General features: G+C 36.7%; 1 protein-coding gene across 2 annotated transcripts in view; it reads left to right on the plus strand.

The window, feature by feature from the left end:
- Nucleotides 1-20,912, plus strand: part of NWD2 (NACHT and WD repeat domain containing 2) — a 205,533-nt gene that overhangs the window by 65,519 nt on the left and 119,102 nt on the right. The window contains exons 1-2 of one of the 2 annotated variants that reach the window (XM_032273771.1): nucleotides 12,179-13,637; nucleotides 16,743-16,831. In XM_032273771.1, the coding sequence (XP_032129662.1) occupies nucleotides 13,631-13,637; nucleotides 16,743-16,831 (96 nt within the window). In that variant the 5' untranslated portion in view covers nucleotides 12,179-13,630. Of the gene's footprint in view, nucleotides 1-12,178; nucleotides 13,638-16,742; nucleotides 16,832-20,912 lie in introns of those variants that run through there. The other variant, XM_032273768.1, reaches the window with a different exon arrangement.

Here is a 20,912-nt window from a genome sequence, read left to right on the forward strand (position 1 = left end):
GGGGGCACATGCAGCTCCACTTCTATAGTGGGAAGTGACATCAGTAGCAGCAGATAAGACAGTCCTCAGGCCGTCAGCTGGGGGATTGCATAAGAGAGCACAGGAGCTCTGCTGCTGAAGTGGACAGAGTTGCTAGCATTGGCAGACCCTTGGTGGGACAGTCCTGGGGACCCAACAGGGCAAGAGTGTATCACATGTATCACAGCACTGCTACTGGAGTGGGCAGGATCACAGGTAACTGCAGACCCTGGCAGCCAGTCCTTGAGTCCCTGATGGAGAAGGCCCTGCAGGCATTGCAGCAGTTCCACCACTATAGAAGGCCAGTGACAGTGGCAGCAGGCCCCAGGCAGGCCAGTCCTAGGGCCTTTGGGAAGTGTACATGGGTATGTAGTGGTTCTGCTGGTCATTAGGCCATTAGCTCTCAAGCTCTGGGCAGCACATGCTTTGGCACCCTCTCTCTTGAAGATGGCCTCCCTGAGGTACTATATCACCTGTTCCCTGGGGTACAGGCCACTGCATTGTCTCAGGTGCTGAGTTCACATCACAGCCCTGTAGCCTTCTGGATTAGATGATGATAAGACCTCAGAAATGCAGAGATGCAGGACCTCTGGGGCTTCTGGGCAGGGTACATTTTAGCAGTGACTCTGTTCTCAAAATGCAGTAGCCTGGGTTCCAGAGAATGGCTGGGAGGAGGTGGGAACTCAGCATAAATTCCCTCCCTAAACTAGTCTTAAGACCTGTGAATACTGTAGGGCTCCCTTGCAGCTAGAATTGCAGGTATTTGTGGTAGGAATGTGGACTTCTAGGGATCTCCTGCCTTTTCTCACAACGGAGAGTCTCTCTTGGCTTTGAACCAATCCCAGGGCTCTTCACTTCCTTCTCTATGCTGCCTTCCCAAGTTCCAGTGCCTCAGAGGTGCCTCTATCACTTCTTTACTGTATTCTATTGTTTTCCCATGTATTCTGTTGTTCTTCCTAGGCATGCAGTTTGCCATGTAGTTATCTACTTGTTGCTTTTTTCTTTTTGTGTGGAGGAAGCATCCCATACTCCTCAGCTATCTTGATAATGTCTCTCAAGTTTTCTAGGTGGCAAAGATTTATTTCTAGTTCACTGCCACACTGAAAATACACCTCTTTGGAGTGACAGCCTTTGCATGTTTTACCTGTTAGAAACCTGTTATTTTTTCTTTCTTTCTTTCTTTTTTTAATTGTACTGTAGGTTCTGGAGTACATGTGCAGATCTTGCAGGATTGTTGCATAGGTACATACATGGCAAGGTGGTTTGCTGCCTCCATCCCCCCATCACCTATATCTGGTATTTCTCACCATGTTATCCCTCCCCAAACTCTCCACCCCCTGCTGTCACCCACTTAGCACCCCCTCCAACAGACCCCACAGACCCCAGTGTGTGATGATCCTCTCCCTGTGCTCATGTGTGTTCTCATTGTTCAACACCCACCTATGAGCAAGAACATGGGGTATTTGGTTTTCTGTCCTTGTGTCAGTTTGCTGAGAATCATTGTTTTCAGATTCGTCCGTGTCCCTACAAAGAACATGAACTCATCCTTTTTTTATGGCTGTGTAGTATTCCATGGTGTACATGTGCCATGTTTTCCCTGTCCAGACTATCATTGATGGGCATTTGGGTTCGTTCCAGGTCTTTGCTATTATAAATAGTGCTGCAGTGAACATACATGTGCATGTGTCTTTATAATAGAACGATTTATAATCCTTTGGGTATATATCCAGTAATGGGATTGCTGGGTCAAATGGCATTTCTATTTCTAGATCCTTGAGGAATCGCCACACTGTCTTCCACAATGGTTGAACTAATTTATACGCCCACCAACAGTGTAAAAGTCTTCCTTTTTCTCCACATCCTCTCCAGCATCTGTTGTCTCTTGATTTTTTAATGCCATTCTAACTGGTGTGAGATGGTATCTCAATGTGGTTTTGATTTGCATTTCCCTGATGACCAGTGATGTTGAACATTTTTTCATATGTTTATTGGCCTCATAAATGTCTTCTTTTGAAAAGTGTCTGTTCATATCTTTCACCCTCTTTTGAATTTTTTTTTCTTGTAAATCTGCTTTAGTTCTTTGTAGATTCTGGATATTAGGCCTTTGTCAGATGGGTAGATTGCAAAAATTTTAAAAAGCAAGAAAAAAAAAAAGAAACCTGTTATTATCCCATCCCATTATCACATTGAGTAGGGCCTGATGCTTTGTCTCCTATCTATTATGCACCCACAAATGACAAAATGATAGTTAAAAGTCACTAGGATTTAATAGAATATAATCTAAAGCTGCCCTCAGATCTCTTATTTTCCAAGATTTCTGCTTTCACTGTGCCTTTGGCCTGTTTGCTTGTTGTTTAGTTTTATTCTAGCTATGCAACACATTAAAAAAGATAGATTTTTAAATATTTTGTGCAAAATTTCCATTGTTTTTGGTCTCATGTTTGTGCAAATTTATTTTCCTCAGAAGTACTAGAAATGGAAATGTAACATTTTCTTTTAGAACTTGCCCCTTTTTCCATAAAATGTATTCAGGTTTAGAAATAACACAGTGAATTTTTACTGAAAATTTCTAAATTTTGGATAAATTTATAGGAAAAACTAAATTTGTTTTTTTCTTTATTACACTGACCAGAACCTCCAGTAAAATATTGAATAGAAGTTTTGAGGAGGTGTTCTCAATTTTAAGTGGAAAATATTGCCTCACATCTTGAAGTATGGTGCTAGCTGTGGGGATTTTTGAAGAAGCTATTTATCAAGTTGAGGAAGTTCCTTTCTATTCCTTGTTGCTCAGTTTTTTGTTGTTGTTGTTGTTGTTTTTAAGATGGAGTCTGGCTCTGTCACCCAGGCTGGAGATAAGTGGTGCGATCTCAGCTCACTGCAACTTCTGCCTTCTGGGTTCAAGCGATTCTCCTATCTCAGCCTCCCCAGTAGCTGGGATTACAGGCACCTACTACCTCCCTCAGCTAATTTTTGTATTTTCAGTAGAGATGAGGTTTTACTGTGTTAGCCAGGATGGTCTCAGTCTCCTGACCTTGTGATCTGCCCACCTTGGCCTCACCAAGTGCTGAGATTACAGACGTGAGCCACTGTGTCCAGCTGTTGCTGAGTTTTTATCCTGAAAAGGTATTTGATTTTGTTAAATGCTTTTTCTGCATTAATTGAGCAATCATACAGTTATGTTCTTTCCTCTATTAGTATGGTATATTCTATTAATTGATTTACAAACATTAAACTAACATTGCATTTCTGCAATAAATCCCACTTGATTATAGTATGTATGCAGCTAGACTTAGTTTACTAATAGTTTAAGGACTTTGCATGTATATTCATGAAGGATATATTGGTTGGTAGTTTTGTGTTTTTTCTTTTGATATCTGTCTGGTTTTGGTGTCAGATAATAGAGAGTTATAGAATGAGTTGCATATTCCTTATTTTCTGAAAGGTTTGCAAATAATTAATTTCGTCTTTAAATATTTATATAATTTACCAGTTATATACTCTGGGCCTGAGATTTTCTTTATGGAGAGATTTTAGTAACTAAGTGATTTTACTTGTTACAGATATATTCATATTATCTTTCTTCCTGAGTCAGTTTTACTAATATGTGTGTTCCTAGGAATTTGTTCACCTAAGTTATTTGCTTTTCTGTTCTTGTGTCAGTTTGCTGAGAATGATGTATGTATTCCCTTATGTATTAGAAATAAAGTTGTTCACCATAAGATATAGTATACCCTAAATTTTTTTAACTTCTGTAGGATCCGTAGTGGTAGCTACTGTTTCATTCCTGATTTTGATGGCTTGTTTTCCTTCATTTTTGTCTTGGTCAACCTAGCTGACAGTTGATAATTTTACTGATCTTTCAAAAAACCAACTTTTTACTTTACTGATTTTTCTCTGAGTTTTATTTTATTGTTTCATTAATTTATACTATAACCCTTATTTCCTTCCTTAAGCTTGTTTTGAGTTCAGTTGTTTAAATTTTCTAGTTTCTTAACGTGGAATTTTAATTTGCTGATTTTAACTTTTTCTGTTACAGGTGTTCAAAGATATAGATTTCATTCTAACCACTGTTTAACTGCATTTCTTAGCTTTTAACATGTGCTTTTATTTTATTTCAATACATTTTGTTTTCCTTTGTGCATTGTTGATGCATGAGTAATAACATCAAATATTTATAAATATATTCGAATATTAGTATATTAGAGTGTGCTATTCAATTTCCAAATATCTGGAAGTTTCCCAAAATGCATGTTGTTGATTTCTAACTTAATTCTGCTGTAGTTGGAGACCATATGCATTATGATTGCAGTTAAACTTATGAGGCTTGCTTTTAGATCTAAAGTGTGTCTCATATTTAGTTGGATATTGTTTTTTTATCTAGTCTGGCAATTCCTTCTTTCCATTTGAATATTTATTCTATTTTTATTTGAAGTATTTATTGATAGCATGGATTTATGTCTGCCATTTTGCTATTTTCTACATATCTTATGTTAGTTTTCTTCATTTGTTCCCACTTAACTCTTTTCTTTGTTAAATAGATATTTTAGTATATCATTTTAATTATGTTTTCTTTATTTTTCAGGTTATGTTTTTTAGTGCTCTGGGGATTACAAAATATTCTTATCACATTTTAGATGAATACTAACTCAATAATGTCAAAGCAAAATTACTAGCATATTCTAGTCTAGCATATGACCTGTCATGGGAAATGTCCATGAGCGCCAGGAAAGAATGGCCTTTCTGCCCTCTTGGGGTGGATTGTTCTATAAATGCCAGGTCAAATTGCTTGAGAGTGGTGTGCAAGTCTTTTACCCCTTTTGATTTTCTATTTAGTTACTTCATCAATTATTGAGAATAGGATTGGAATCACCAGCTGTTGGACTATCTATTTCCTTCTTTTAATTCTGCCAGCTTTTCCCTTATGTATTTTAGGGTATTGTTTATGACTATGTATACATTTATATTTGTTACGGTTTTTTCCCTCTAGTAATATTTCTTAAAGCTTATTTTGTCTGACCTGCTTTGGGTTTACTGCATGTTATATTTTCTTTCCTTTTACTTTCAACCTGTTTGTGTTTTTTGGATCTAAAGTGTGTCTCTTATATTCAGTTAGATATTGTTTTGTTATCTAGTCTTGCAACCTCTTCTTTCCATTTGAATATTTATTCTATTTTCATTTGAAGTATTTATTGATAGCTTGGATTTATTTCTGCCATTTGCTATTTTCTATGTTGGTTTTCTTCATTTGTTCCCACTTGACTCTCTTCTTTGTTAAATAGATATTTTAGTATATCATTTTAATTATATTTATTTTACAGATTATATTCTTGGTGCTCTGGGGATTACAAACTATTTCTTCATTTGTCACACTTTAGATGAATACTAACTTAATTTTGTTAAAGAAAAAATACTTTGCACTAGTACAGGTCTATTTTTCTTCTGTCTCCTTTGTTTTATTATTGTCATATATGTATTATGTGTATATTAAAACCCAAAGATACAGTGTTACTGGTTTTTACAATCTTATGTCTTATCACTAAATGTAGAAAGAAAAAGATATACTTACACAGTCTTTTATACATACTTACATATTTACCTTTTTCAGTGCACTTTATTTCTTTGTATGGATAAATTTTCATGTCTAATGTCATTTCCTATAAGCTTCAAAGAATTTCTTTAGTATAGTCTATAATGGAGATCTGCTAGTATCAGCTTTTCTCAGCCTTTTCAAATTTGTTAACGTAAGTATTTTGCTTTTTTAAAAAAATCTTTTTTTTTAATATAGAATGATTTGTTGATTCTTTTTATCAGTACCTTTTTCAGACTATGTTGTTCTGTTGCCTTCTGGCTTCTACTCCTTCTGATGAGAAGTAAGCTATTAATTGTAATGTTGTTTCCATGTATGTGATAATTTGTTTATCTCTTGGTGTCAAGATTTTCTCTTTATCTTTTGTTTTAACAGTTTGACTATATGTGTCTAAGTGCAGATTATTTGTGTTTATCCTAGTTAGGTTCTTGAACTTCGTGGATGTATAGACTAATGTCTTAAAATTGGGACATTTTCATGATTATTTATTTAAATTGTATTCCTTTCTCTTTATCTTCTCCTTCTGGGACTAACTTTACGTATATATTAGTTTGAATGTTGATGTCCTACAGGTGTCTTGGGGCTCAGTTCATTTTCCATGTTCTTTAAACAGGGTTAACTTAATTTCCTTGATTATAATAGCTGCTTTCAAGTTTTCATCAGCTAAATATAACATCAGAACTCACTCAGACAATTTCTGTTGACATTTTTTCTGTGTCACATTTTTCTTTTCTTTTCTCTATTCCTCTCTTAAATCTTTCTTGAAAATTCGAAATTTTAGGTAATATGACAACTCTAGATCCTGATTTTTCACCTCTGAGTGATGTTTTTTAGTTTGTTTCTTTTAATGATATTTTGTTTGGTAACTTACCTGGACTAAATCTGTGAAACTTATTCCCCACAATGTGTGCTGTTGATGTCTCTTCACAGTTATATTTAATTACTGTAATTTTTCATTTCTGTTTTTAAGCCTGACTTCTTGTGGGTTACCCATTTGTCTGTGTAGTTTAACATTTGTAAGTGATTTATCAAACTTTCTTCTCAAATGCCTCAAACCAGTAAGGCTTTTATTCTAATTGTGGATCTGTATGGTTTGGGGAACACATTCAAAGTTTAGGCAGTATTTAAATCTATTACAGCTTCTACTTTCCACCAGGTCTTTTCATGTTTCTGCTCCTTATGTAAACAGGTTCAGAGTCAGCCAGGAATATGTGAATAGCTTTCAGTCTTTCTTAAGTTTGTGTGTAGCCCTCCTACTACAGGAATTTGTGGAGAGCTTATTCAGGCCCTCAATGGCTATTTATTTCCTTGATGTCCTTGTTACATTTGGATGAAGCCATAGGCTAGCTGAGCCACTGGATTTACCCATTTGTCAACTTCTGAGACAACTACTGCTACTAACAATATTGGTAGGCATGGAGTTTTTACAAGTTCAGCTCCTAATCAAATGAGACTTCTCTGGCAATGATGTTAATGGTCATAGCTTGACTTTCTTTGAGCTGTGGTATGGAGTTTTGGTTCAGGGGTAAAGGAGAAGGGAAGAATGCCCATAGACTTCTACTGTTCTTACCTAAAGTTTAGTGATTATTCATGAATAATCACTTTTCCATTTGTTTCCTGCCTTTGGTCTTTGGCTGGTTGACAGAGTTTCAAAGTGATTATTTTGGCAATTTTGTCAAGTTTGATTATTGCTCATTGGGAAGAAGATCCACTAAGCACGTGACAATGCCATACTCTATCATGTATTATGTAATGTCACCTCAGACTCACGCATGATGGTTAATGCTGTCAACATAGTCAACTACTACTTGAAAGTGACATTAAATTTTGATTTATGTTCACTTTAGGAGGGCATCTGAATTTTTTAGTTTGGTTTAGTTAATGTTTTTATTATAACACCATTGATTTGCTCATTCATTTATTGAGTACTAATTGTGCTCTGGGATCTGCTCTAATTTCTAAGATATAAGAATGTATGAGAAAGTCCCTGCCTTCCATGAATTCAGTCCACAGGGAGAGACAAACTAAAAGTAATAATTATAGTAAGTTCCAATACATTCCAATACAGGATGTTAAATAGAGCTGAGGAGAGCACCAGAAAAACCATGCCTGTCCATATCAGTAGTTGACAAACTGTGCTGCCATTGATTGGTACTCAGAAGGGTAGGAGTGAGCAAAGTAGTGACAATAGATAGGAGCTTCCTCTTAAGCTAAATTAGACAAAATGATAATTTATGTATCACTGACATAATTATAGTGATAGAAGCATTTCATTTGGAAATATTTTTGAAAATCTTTAAATACTATATCAATTTAACACATCATACTTTTACAAAGATGCTATTTCTTTTAACTCAAGCATTAAAAGAAAAACAGAGATATAGACAAATGGAGCATAACAGAGGCCTCGGAAGCAGCACCACACATCTGCAACCATCTGATCCTTGACAAACCTCACAAAAACAAGCAATGGGGAAAGGATTCCCTGTTTAATAAATGGTGCTTGGAAAACTGGCTAGCCATGTGCAGAAAGCAGAAGCTAGAACCCTTCCTGACACCTTACACTAAAATTAACTCCAGATGGATTAAAGACTTAAACATAAGACCTAACACCATAAAAACCTTAGAAGAAAACCTAGGCAAAACCATCCAGGACATAGGCATAGGCAAGGACTTCATGACTAAAACACCAAAAGCAATATCAACAAAAGCCAAAATAGACAAGTGGGACCTAATTAAACTCCAGAGCTTCTGCACAGCAAAAGTAACAGTCATTAGAGTGAATCAGCAACCAGCAGAATGGGAAAAAATTTTTGCAATCTACCCATCTGACAAAGGGCTAATATCCAGAATCTATAAAGAACTAAAACAGATTTACAAGAAAAAAACAAGCCCATTCAAAAGTGGGCAAAGGATATGAACAGACACTTTACAAAAGAAGACATACATGAGGCCAACAAACATGAAAAAATGCTCATTATCACTGGTCATTAGAGAAATGCAAATCAAAACTGCATTGAGATACCATCTCACAACAGTTAGAATGGCGATCATTAAAAAACCTGGAGAAAAAAGTTGCTGGAGATGATGTGGAGAAATAGCAACACATTTACACTGTTGGTGGGAGTGTAAATTAGTTCAACCACTGTGGAAGACAGTGTGGTAATTCTTCAAGGACCTAGAAATGGAAATTCCATTTGACCCAGCAATCCCATTACTGGGTATATATCCAAAGGATTATAAATCATTCTACTATAAGGACACATGCACACGAATGTTCATTGCAGCGCTGTTTACAATAGCAAAGACCTGGAACCAACCCAAATGCCCATCGATGATAGACTGGACAGGAAAATGTGGCACATATATACCATGGAATACTATGCAGCCATAAAAATGATGAGTTCGTGTCCTTTGTAGGGACATGTATGAACCTGGAAAGCATCATTCTCAGCAAACTGACACAAGAACAGAAAATCAAACACCACATGTTCTCACTCACAAGTGGGTATTGAACAATGCGAACACATGGACACAGGGAGGGGAGCATCACACACTGGGGTCTATTGGGGGGAACTAGGGGAGGGACAGCAGGGGGTGGGGAGTTGGGGAGGGATAACATGGGGAGAAATGTCAGATATAGGTGATGGGGAGGAAGGCAGCAAACCACATTGCCATGTGTGTACCTATGCAACAATCTTGCATGTTCTTCACATGTACCCCAATACCTAAAACACAATAAAATATATATTTAAAAACAGAAAAAGAAAATATTTTTGTTAATACCCAGACTACCAGGTATGTTTTTAAAATAATTTCAACTTTCATTTTGGATTCAGGGGACACATGTGGCAGGTTTGTTACTGATGCTGAGGTTTGTGATACTATTGATCCCATCACCCCATCACTGAGCATAGTACCCAATAGTTAGTTTTGTAACCTTTAATACCCTTCCTACCTTGCCCACAGAAGTCCCCAGTTTCTATGGTTGCCATGTTCATATCCATGAGTAACCAATGTTTATCTCTCACTTATAAGTGAGAATATGCACTATTTGGTTTTCTGTTCCTGTGCTAATTCACGTAGAATAATGATATCTAGCTGTATCCATGTTGCTGCAAAGGACATGATTTTATTATATTTTATGGCTGCATAGTATTCCATGGTGTATATGTGCCACATTTTCTTTATCCAATCTACCATTGATGGGCACCCAGGCTAATTCCACGTCTTTCCTATTGTGAATAGTGCAGTGATGAAAATGCAATTGCATCTGTATTTTTGCTAGAATGATTTATGTTCTTTTAGATATATACCCAGTCATGGTATTGCTGGGTCAAATAGTAACTCTGTTTTAAATTTTTTGAGAAATCTTCAAACTGCTTTCCACAGTGGCTAAACTGATTTACATTCCCACCAACAGTATGTAAGCATTCTCTTTTCAGTGCAGCCTTACCAGCATCTGATGTTTTTTGACTTTGAAATAATAGCCACCCTGACTGGTGTAAGATGGCATCTCTTTGTGGTTTTGATTTGCATTTCTTTGGTGACTAGTGATGTATGGAATTTTGTTTCATGTTAGACCATTTGTATGTCTTCTTTTGAGAGGTAACTCTTCATGTCTTTTGCCCATTTTTTAGTAGGCTTATTTGTATTTTGCCTGTTGATTTGTTTAAGCTTTTTAGAGATTCTGGATATTAGACATTTTTCAGATGCATAGTTTGTGAATATTTTCTTTCATTCTGCAGGTTGTCTCTTTATACTGTTGATAGTTTCTTATGCTGTGCAGGAGATCTTTTATTTAATTAGATCCCACTTGTCAATTTTTGTTTTCATTGCAGTTGCTTTTGAGTACTTAAATAAATTCTTGCCCAAGGCAAATGTCCAGAATGGTTTTTCTTAGGTTTTCTTTTGGGATTCTTATAGTTAAAGATCTTATATTTAAATCTTTATTAATCTATCTTGAATCAATTTTTATATATAGTGAAAGATAGGGGTCCAGTTTCATACTTATGCATATGGCTAAATAGCTATCCCAGTCCCATTTATTGAATAGAGGGTCCTTTCCCACATTGCCTATTTTGTCAACTTTGTTGAAGATCAGATAGCTGTAGGTATGCAACTTTATTTCTGCATTCTCTATTCTGTTCTGTTGGTTCATGTGTCTGTTTTTGTACCAGTACCATGCTGTTTGGGTTACTGTAGCTTTATAGTATAGTTTGAAGTCAGGTAATGTGATTCCTCCAGCCTTGTTGTTTTTGCTTAGGATTGCTTTGGCTATTCAGGCTCTTTTCTGGTTCTGTATGAATTTTAGAATAGTTTTTTCTAGTTCTGTGAAAAATGACCTTGGTAGTTTGATAGGAATAGTGTTGAATTTGTAGATTGCTTTGGGCAGCTTGGGCATTTTAATGATATTGTGTTCTTCCAATCCATGAGCAGGGGATGTTTTTCCATTTGTTTGTGTAATCTGTGATTTCTTTCAGCACTGTTCTGTAGTTCTCCTTGTAGAGATCTTTCATCTGATAGGAACTTCAGAGCATGGAAAGCAGTTTGTGTGAGGGCAAAGCTCATGATCACGTAATATCTGAAAACTCAGACTTTAGAGGGTACATGTTGATTAGCAGTAGAAGACAGAACTTAGCTAGAAGATATATGTACACTTGCTAAGCATTCCAGCCTTTATCCTCTGGACCACAAGACGCCAGCAAGGTCTTTAATAATCAAATTACTTTTTGTTTTTATTTTGTCTTGGCATTTATGGCTGGCAGCTCTGTGAGAGACAGATTACAGATCAAGCAAATAGATTTTTTTGCTTCTTGAAAGTTGAGAGAAGGGTAGTGTCAAAAAGAGTGGCCAAATTAATAAAGTGTTTATGATACAAAATTGACAATATTTATTCATATTGAAATAAGGAAGAATGTAGGTGGCTAAATGGGTACAGAGGAATTATCTGAGGGCCATGGAGAGAAGCTCTTGGGGAGCTGCCAAACAAGAAATTAACCTAAACACAACCCCAGAAGTCAAAGAAGCTGTCCATATGAGTCATTAAGTAAGAGGGCAGGTAAAGAGAAAATCCAGGCAAGAACAAATGTACAGAGATCTTGGAAACCATGCTAAACAGACAATTTTAGCAGAGGATCTATAGTGGATTCTAAGCAGATTTTATGAGCTGCAAAGAGCATAGGGAAAGTGAGTTTGGGCACACTGGCTCATGCCTGTAATCCCAGCACTTTGGGAGGCCAAGGTAGGCAGATCACATGAGGTCAGGAGTTTGAGTCCAGCCTGGCCAACATGGTGAAACCCTGTCTCTACTAATAATATAAATGTTAGGCAGGCATGGCGGTGCACACCTATAATCTCAGCTACTAGGGAGGCTGAGGCATGAGAATTGCTTGAATTTGGGAGGTGGCGGTTGCAGTGAGCCGAGATCGTGCCACTGTACTTTCAGGCTGGGAAACATAGTGAAACTGTGGGAAAGAAATAAAAAATGACTAAAGCTCATGCCTTTAGTTTGTGTGAAGCTGGAGCTGTATGAAGCTCCAATCTATCATGGTCCTTTCAGCACTCTTTTATCTTTAATAAAAATTTGGAATTAATCTAAACCCTTGTTGAAGTGAAATCAAGATATAAGGAGAATGGTGTTGATTATTAATTATCTCCCAACTAATGTACTTCCTGTGGGTGACTCAGACACTGCACAGAGACCTTCATTAACTCTGAAATCACCAAGGAATCATTCAGAAAGCAGCTCCTTAAATACCTAATAGTTAGTACTGCCAAAGTGTTAATGCACCTTTTCGAAGCATTAGGGAACTGGGCAGATACAAATAGATGCGATGACGATGTATAAAACATAAATTAAGACATACTTCATCTTTGATTTACACTGCTTAAAGAGGGCCTTTTTAAAGTGTGAGATTCTGTGAGCTAATATTTCCTGTCCACGACATTGTAATGTTTTTAATTGTGAACCATCCAGATTTGCTCTTAGTATGAATCAAATTTTTTATTTAATTAAGCCAGCTTATCTGTCACTCATCATAATTAATCCATTCCTATCTAATTACTTTTTCATTTTCAGAACCAATCATCATCTATTAATACAAATACAGGAAAATTGGAGTCAATTTTTAATATAAATAAGAGCACAGAATGCCCATTGCATATGGACATTCTTCACATATTTAGAAAGGCTCAAAATAACTGAGTTGATATTCTGTCACAAACACAGAAACCAGAAAAGAAATATTTCAGTTCATTCATTTACCTCATGACACCAACTACCTAAATACCATCATTTCCCAAAATTTCACAGTCTTGCTTTTATTAAACCATCCAATGATGAATTATAATGTAGGAAGCCTTTCTGTTTCTGGAGGCAATTGAAGGGAAACCATGCCTGTAGTTCATTTTTGTCACTGGTGCATATGTGGCTTTTTTCATTCACTCATTTATTAATTGAGCAAGACTCCAATCATTGGAGATGCAGCCATGAATGAGGCAAAAGAAGGATCCACCTCCCTTTGAGCTTAAATTTCAGTGAGGGAAGCAGACAATAAACAGATAACAACAATGATGAGTTACCCACAAACAATTAAAGTGGTAAAGGGTGATTCAGTGACTTCTATAGGTGGAGTGCTCAGAGAAGGCATCTCTGAGGAGGTGTCATTAAAGCTGACAGTGAAATGACAAGAGGTATCATGATATGATCACAAGACTAAGCATTCCAGGATGACATCACAGCTAAAGCAAAGGCCCTTGAGTTGGAATACAATCTAGGAATCAAGTGAAGGCCAGTGCTGTTGCAGGGACATAAACAGGAAAGTAGTAAGAGATGAGCTTAGGGAGAGAGAGAACACTCAACGTAAGGAGTGTGCATTTCATTCCAAGGTTCGTGAAGAGCTGATGGGGGTTTTAAACGAAGTGGTGATGTGATCTGATTTACATTTTGGAAAAATCAGTCTGCTTGCTCCATGAAGAATGAACCAAAGGGGGCAAGCATAAAAACAGGGAGATGGATTCTGGATGAAAGGTGAGTACAGCTTGCATCTGATAGCATAAGGGACAGAAGTAGATTAACTCAAGTTTTGTTTAATGGTAGAGGGAGAGAAGTTATTGATATGTTGGCTTTTGGAGAGCATATTATAGAAAGAAAAGAATCCATCAAGGGTAATTCAACTTTTTTTTTAATATCATAAGCTTTAGAACCTTAACATCACTTAGTCATTTCATGTATTTATTCCACTGGTCATTGCAAAGGTTGATTCTTTTCACAGTTGCGTATTTCCTTGGTTAGAGCAAACTATGGTATATGGCTTTCTAGATTCAAATCTGAGTTTTCTAATTTAGTGGCCATATGCTCTTGAGCAAGTTTTCTAACCCCTCTGCCCTTTAGTTTCTTTGCCTAAGAAACATGGTAATAATGTTACCTATTTCATAGGGTTGTGGTCAGAAGTGACAAAGAAATGCAAATAGAAGTACTTAGCACCCTACTGGACTGCAGGAAGCACTCACTAAATGTTAGAAATTACTACGTGCTATAGCAAAAGAATTTATTAACAGAGTAAGCAGACAACCTACAGAATGGGCTAAAATATTCACAAACTATGCATCCAACAAGGGTCTAATATCCAGAATCCATAGGAAACTTGAACAAATCAAGCAAAAACCAAATAACCCCACTACAAATTGACAAAGACATGAGCAGACACTCCGTAAAAGAAGACATACAAGTCGCCAAAAAACATGAAAAAATGCTCATCATCACTAATCATCAGAGAAATGCAAACCAAAACCACAGTGAGATACAGTATCACTCCAGTCAGAATGGCTATTACTAAAAAGTTCAAAAACAACAGGTGCTGGCAACACTGCAGAGAGTCGGGAATGCTTATACACAGTTGGTAGAATTGTAAATTAGCTCAGCCACTCTGGAAAAGTTCTGCGATTTCTCAAAGAACTTAAAATAGAGAGCTACCATTTGACCCAGCAATCCCATTGCTAGATGTATACCCAAAGAGAAATAGATCATCATACCAAAAGGACACATGCACTTATATGCTCATTGCTGCACTATTCACAATAGCAAAGACATGGAACCAACCTAGGTGCCTATCAGTGGTGAATTAAATAAGAAAATGTGGTACATATACACCATAGAATACTACACAGCCAAAAAAAGAGAATGCAATGTTCTTTGCAACAACATGGAGGCAGCTAGAGGCCATAGTCCTAAACTAATTAATGCAGGAACAGAAAACCAAATACTGCATGTGAGGTAAACATTGAGCACACATGGACATAAACATGAGAACAATAGACACTGTGGATGGCTAGTGGCGGGAGGAAAGAGGGGAGGGTGTGAGTCGAAAATAATAAATTTCAACTCACTTGAAATGTATTACTCCCAGGTAATAAACCTACATATGTAACCCCTGTATCTAAAATAAGAGTTGAAATTTTTTAAAAAAAGAAAAAATATGTACTAAATTTCTCTTATCCTCCTTACAATTGCACATTCAAGTCTCAGTACCTAGAAATGAGTTAACACATTTTTAAGATACAAAAATTTCTGTTTCTTATATCGTCACATAATTATTTTTGTATGATTTAGATACTATTTTTCAAAATTTCTTAACCTTTTTGAATATATTTTTACCTTCTAAATCTGGCAGTATTTGTTTCTTTTTAAAGTGATTTTTTGGCCAGTATTTTATTGAGGATTTTCACATCAATGTTCATCATGGATATTGGCCTGAAATTTTCTTTTTTAGTTGTGTCTCTGCCAGGTTTTGGTATCAGGATGATGTTGGTCTCATAAAATGAGTTAGTGAAGATTCCTTCTTCCTGCATTGTTTGGAATAGTTTCAGAAGGAATGGTACCAGCTCTTCTTAAAGTGGTTTTTTTTTTGTTATTTGGGTTTTGAAAAACTGCTAAGGGCTTTTAGAGAGATTTAGTGAGCATTATCAGCTTTATTGTGAAGTTAGTATTTTCAGCTCTTAAAATGGAGGGAGGAGGGGCCTTCTGATCTCAAGATTATATAAATTATGTGAAAGCTTAATATAACTGCCTCCATCAGTGCCACAACACCGCATGGGCCCCACTTTAATGGGCAGCTCCTCCGGTGGATGTCCTGCTTTCTGTTTGGACTTAGTACCATATTGAATCTAAGGCTGGAAAATACCCTATTTGTTTAGATCACAGGATAATCCAGAAGATCTTATATTTCTCTGAATCTTTGATTTCCATGTAAACACTGGTTTCTATCACTGCCAGGCTGCAGCTGCATTTCAGACTTTCTTGATGGGTTATTTGCTTCTCAAAATAGGCTTGAGAACAGTAGGAAAATAGAGTAGGTCAGCACAGCATATGGTTAAATTTTCATGGACAGATGTGTTCAAGAATAATGGGGAAATTCTTTTAAATTGTTATCTTTGTTATAAATGTGGTATGCAGATGTTTCATAGTTATGGCTGGGATTGAGGTACTTTTAGCAAATGGTACTTTTCATAAGATAACACATTTATCTAATTTTTGAAAAGTATACTCATGTTTCACTGAAAGTATCTGGGCAAGGAACAGCCTCTTGGCTCTTAGAATCTTACAATACTATCCTTGATGCAGAATTGTTCAGCACAGGTGACTTTGGAATTCCTTTCTATGCAAAATATTCGACACTATATGCACACATGTTTTGTGATTCTTCAAGTTGCAGGTTCTATGTTTCTTCTTGTATTTTGTTAATGACAGGAGATAATATTTTTTATTTCAGAAGGTTTACATGGTATGACACAGGTAAAATAGTTTCTGTCTCTGTTATAATAAGCCCAGAGTGATAGATGTCACTTTATGAACCACTGGCCAATCAAATCTACAGTGGGTGGAATCTGCTATGGTAGGTTTTCATGCTTGTTTCTATACTGTGCTAACCTTTGTAAAATGTCACAATATATCTGAATATTCTAGGTAGCAATGGTATAGTCTGAGATGTTTTGGGAAATCAATCCTGTTATTTCACAACACAGCACCTCAACTTGATTATATTACTGTTAGTATTTATTTTTAGGTATTCATTTTTTTGCCAGAAATATATGTGTGGACATACTCACTTCCTCTGTGTTTGTCTTTCTACTACAGATACGGGAGCAGAAAGACAGGCACTAAGAGAAAATGTATATCCTAAACTGAGAGAATTCTGCAGAGAAAACTATGGATTGGAATTTCAGGTAATTCTAGTGTTCATTTCATCTGCAGTTACGTCCAGTTAAGTAACTAGTGTTTGTTTATTGTCACAACTTGAGTTTGAGGTCCTGAAAACTTTTATTTCTTCAAGCATGAGTAAAAAGAAACACTGACAAACAGAAATAAAGTACTTAGTCATTTTTGATGTTTAGTTCTTTTATGCTATGCTTCTTGGACCCTTCCTGGTATAGGCTCATCTTTTTATTTGAATCATATTTATTTGCCTTTTTGATAGTATCCACTATTTTCAAAGAGGTGAAGGTTGCCGAGCACCTCAGTTTAAGCTATGGCTTCTAGAAATGTTTTGCACGTAAAAATAACAACCAACTTTTTTCAAACTATTTCCATTCAGCAGCCTGGCCTGTCCTTGCCTCCTATTTTGCCTTTAACTTTTTATTCACATTGTATAACATCCTTTTTGCTAAGCATTTCAGAGCTACACCATTTACTCCCACCAAAAAATTATATCAACCTTTCAAGAGACAGTAACAGCACACGTCATTGCTAAAGTTCATGAACATCCTAACATTTTAATACAACATTGATTTTGCCATCTAATGGTAAAGTGCTTGAAAACATTGGATGTATCTTGGGCATCCAAATGTTGAAAACGTAAATGGCTCCTGCAACAGATAACATTATTTAGTCAGAATTTTTCTGCCTCATTTGTGATGGAAATCCTAACTCTCCAGTGCTATCTAAACTACACATTTACATTGTCAAGTGATGAATATGTAATAGAGGTTTGTGGTACAGAAGTGCAAAATGCATCATTGGTGGTGGAAGAACATTTCACCCTTCGTTTGTTTCCTCCCAGATAAATATTTTATCTTGGTATACTCATGATGCCTTCTAATATGATGTATAAAGTCACAGTCTCGAAATGGCTTCAATCTCAATGCATAATGTCAGTCACCACCAGGCCATGATGACACACACATTGAATCGTCACTCATAAGTCACCATTTACTTGATAAATTGTGAACCTGAATTAAATTCCTTGACATTAATTCAGCACTACCTTCTCTAGGGAATATGGTTCTACTGATAACAGGGTTCCAATTGTTATATAACTTCCAATATGTTAAGATTCCCTAAGGCTTAGACATTCCTTGGGGACTCAGTTACCATAGAGGAATAAATGTGTTCAAGCATATTAATGCCATCTTTAAGTTTGTTTTGCATCATTTTTGTCAGCAGAGGAAGTTTTTGAGCTGTAGAACAGCTTCTACAAATCATGGTATTGTCTAGGATTAGGTGAGGGAGAAAGAGAAAAAAGTATACTTTCTGAACTAGAGGTAGGCACAGAAGATAGATACAGGCAAAATAAAACTGTGCTAGGCGAGGCCCTTAGAATAAATTGATAGGATCATTCTAGACAGGTGTACTGAATCAGCTGAGGAGATGTTGGAAAACAGAATGACCGCAGTGGGCAGGGAAGACGTAGAACTGAGCCCCAGCTCTCTACAGGTACTGGGAGTGACTCAACCTGCCCATCCTTCAGTTCAGTATCTAAAATAGGAATGGCAACAGCTTACATGTCTGAGGTTGTGTTTAGAATAAAATAAAATATGCAGGGTTACATTTGCTTCCAAGCTCTAGGCTTAACAGGAGCTCACATGCATAATATCTGAATCTTCTAAGAATACACTTTTTGAGTATAGTCTTTTATAGTAGGTTAATTATATACCTTCCTGAGGATATATATTTTTAGAGAGGCAGTTTCCTTCGCTCAGCTGCAACAAAAAACATGGTACCAGAAGCATCATGAACAGCCAGTTTACCCCCACAGTGTCCCTGATTCCATCTTTGGTTGTGCATTGAACCCAGAACATATGAGTTTCCTAGAGTTACTCAAACATACCAATCTACCTCATGCTTGCTTGCCTTTGCTCATGCCATTCTCTTCAACTATGATGCTTTTCAGTCTGGTTCTTCCCCTGCTTCACCTGCTGGATTCTACTCATTCTGAAGACTCTTCCTATCTGACCTGATTTGTGCCACCTTGCGCACTGACACACAGCCCTGTGGGCTTCTTTTGCATCCCTGAACAGCTTAAGCCCATTCATACTTAAGAATTTTACCCTGGCTGTTCTGTCTTGCAGGAATACTCACTCTCTTTATCTTCACACAGCTGCTTTCTTATTGTCACTCGGGTCTTCACTGAAATGTCTCTCCTAGAGATGCTTTCCTTTTTATTATTATTGTTATACTATAAGTTCTAGGATACATGTGCAGAACATGCAGATTTTTTACATAGGTATACACGTGCCATGGCAGTTTGCTGCACCCATCAACCCATCATCTACATTAGGTATTTCTCCTAATGCTATCCATCCCCTGGCTCCCTACCTCCCAACAGGCCCCAGTGTGTGACATTCACCTCCCTGTGTCCATGCATTCTTATTGTTCAACTCCCACTTATGAGTGGGAACATGCAGTGTTTGGTTTTCTGTTCCTCTGTTAGTTTGCTGAGAATGATGGTTTTCAGCTTTATCCATGTCCCTGCAGAGGACATGAGCTCATCCTTTTTATGGCTGCATAGTATTCCATAGTGTATATGTGGCACATTTTCTTTATCCAGTCTATCATTGATGGGCATTTGTGTTGGTTCCAAGTCTTTGCTATTGTAAATAGTGCTGCAGTAAACATATATGTGCATGTGTCTTTATATATGAAAATTCCAAAAATCGGAACACCTCTTCTCTAGAGATGCTTTTCTAGTGACCCCATCTAAAATAACTACTTCTCTTTTGCATCATACTGTTTTAATTCTTTGCAAGAATGTGCCAGTATCAGGTATTTTTTCTTGTTTATGTATTGACTTACTTATTGTCATTCTACCACTAGATTATAAGTTCCATAAAAACAGAGGCTTGTCTATTTTTACAGAATTTCAAAACAGCTGCATTCCTGATCCTATAGTCCTTGGCACATTGGAAAATTCCATGAGAATTTGTTGAATGAATGCTCATGTAAAAAAAAAATGAATGAATGAAGACTCAGCCTAGATATAATTTGTGGAAGAAAGCCTTCTCTAATCCCTCCCACACCTCCCAAGATAGCCCATGTACCCTCCTCTTTGCTTCTCTGAAATTCAGTGTATAACTCTCAATAACCCATCCATTTCATTCAAGAAGTATTTGTTGAGTGCTGACCATATGGCAATCAACATTCTAAGTGCCAGGAATAAAGGAGCAAACCAACCAGTCCCTCTTCTGAGGAGCTTCTAACATTGTTGAGAGAGGCAGACAATATGGATTCCAGGGATAATAAATGCATTTTATTGAATAAATCCTTCTATTTTTTAAATCACAGAAAGTAGGGGTAGGGAATGCCAGGTAATCAGAGAAAGACTTGGTGATAAGGCAATATTTGAGCAGAGATTGACAGAAAGTGATGGAGCAAGTCATGTAGATGTCTGAAGTTGGGGCGAGGAATTCAGGCATAGGGAACAAGGAAAAAGGTCTGAGGTAGGAGTGTGTTTGGAATATTCTAGGAACAATCACACCACCACACTCCAGTCTGGACAACAGAGCGAGACCCTGTCTTAAAAAAAGAAAAAATAGGAACAGTAAAGAAGCCAAGTGTGAGTGAAGAAAATAATTACAGATAGCATCAAAGTAAGATCACATGAGACCTCGTGGGCGATATGACTTACCATTAAGAGAGTTGCTCAGGTTCTATAGTAGAAGAGAATACAAAGGAATGATCAGGAAAATAGAGCAAGCAGGGAGAACTAAAGTAAGTGGGGTAGATAGTGAAACATCATCTGGTTAGGCAAACTTTTCATCGCCTGCCTATAAGTGCCGAAAGTTCTCAGGCCTAGAATTGTCTTATTCAACTTATCTAAATGGCCAAATAGCTGGCACATAGTAATCCATTTAGTTAAATCTTTATTCAATTAAATTAATAGAATATGGAGTTACATTTTAAGCAAGTCCATATACCTTTTATCTATATGCCTGTTTGGCAGGCTATTTTTTGGTATTTTCCTTATTTTTTTCATTTAAACTAAGATATTTAATCAAAATACACTAGAATCTGATTATATAAACTTCAATT

This window comes from Sapajus apella, unplaced genomic scaffold (genome assembly GCF_009761245.1).
Source record: "Sapajus apella isolate SASKATOON/1434 unplaced genomic scaffold, GSC_monkey_1.0 scaffold5, whole genome shotgun sequence".
Classification (NCBI taxonomy): Eukaryota; Metazoa; Chordata; class Mammalia; order Primates; family Cebidae; genus Sapajus; species Sapajus apella.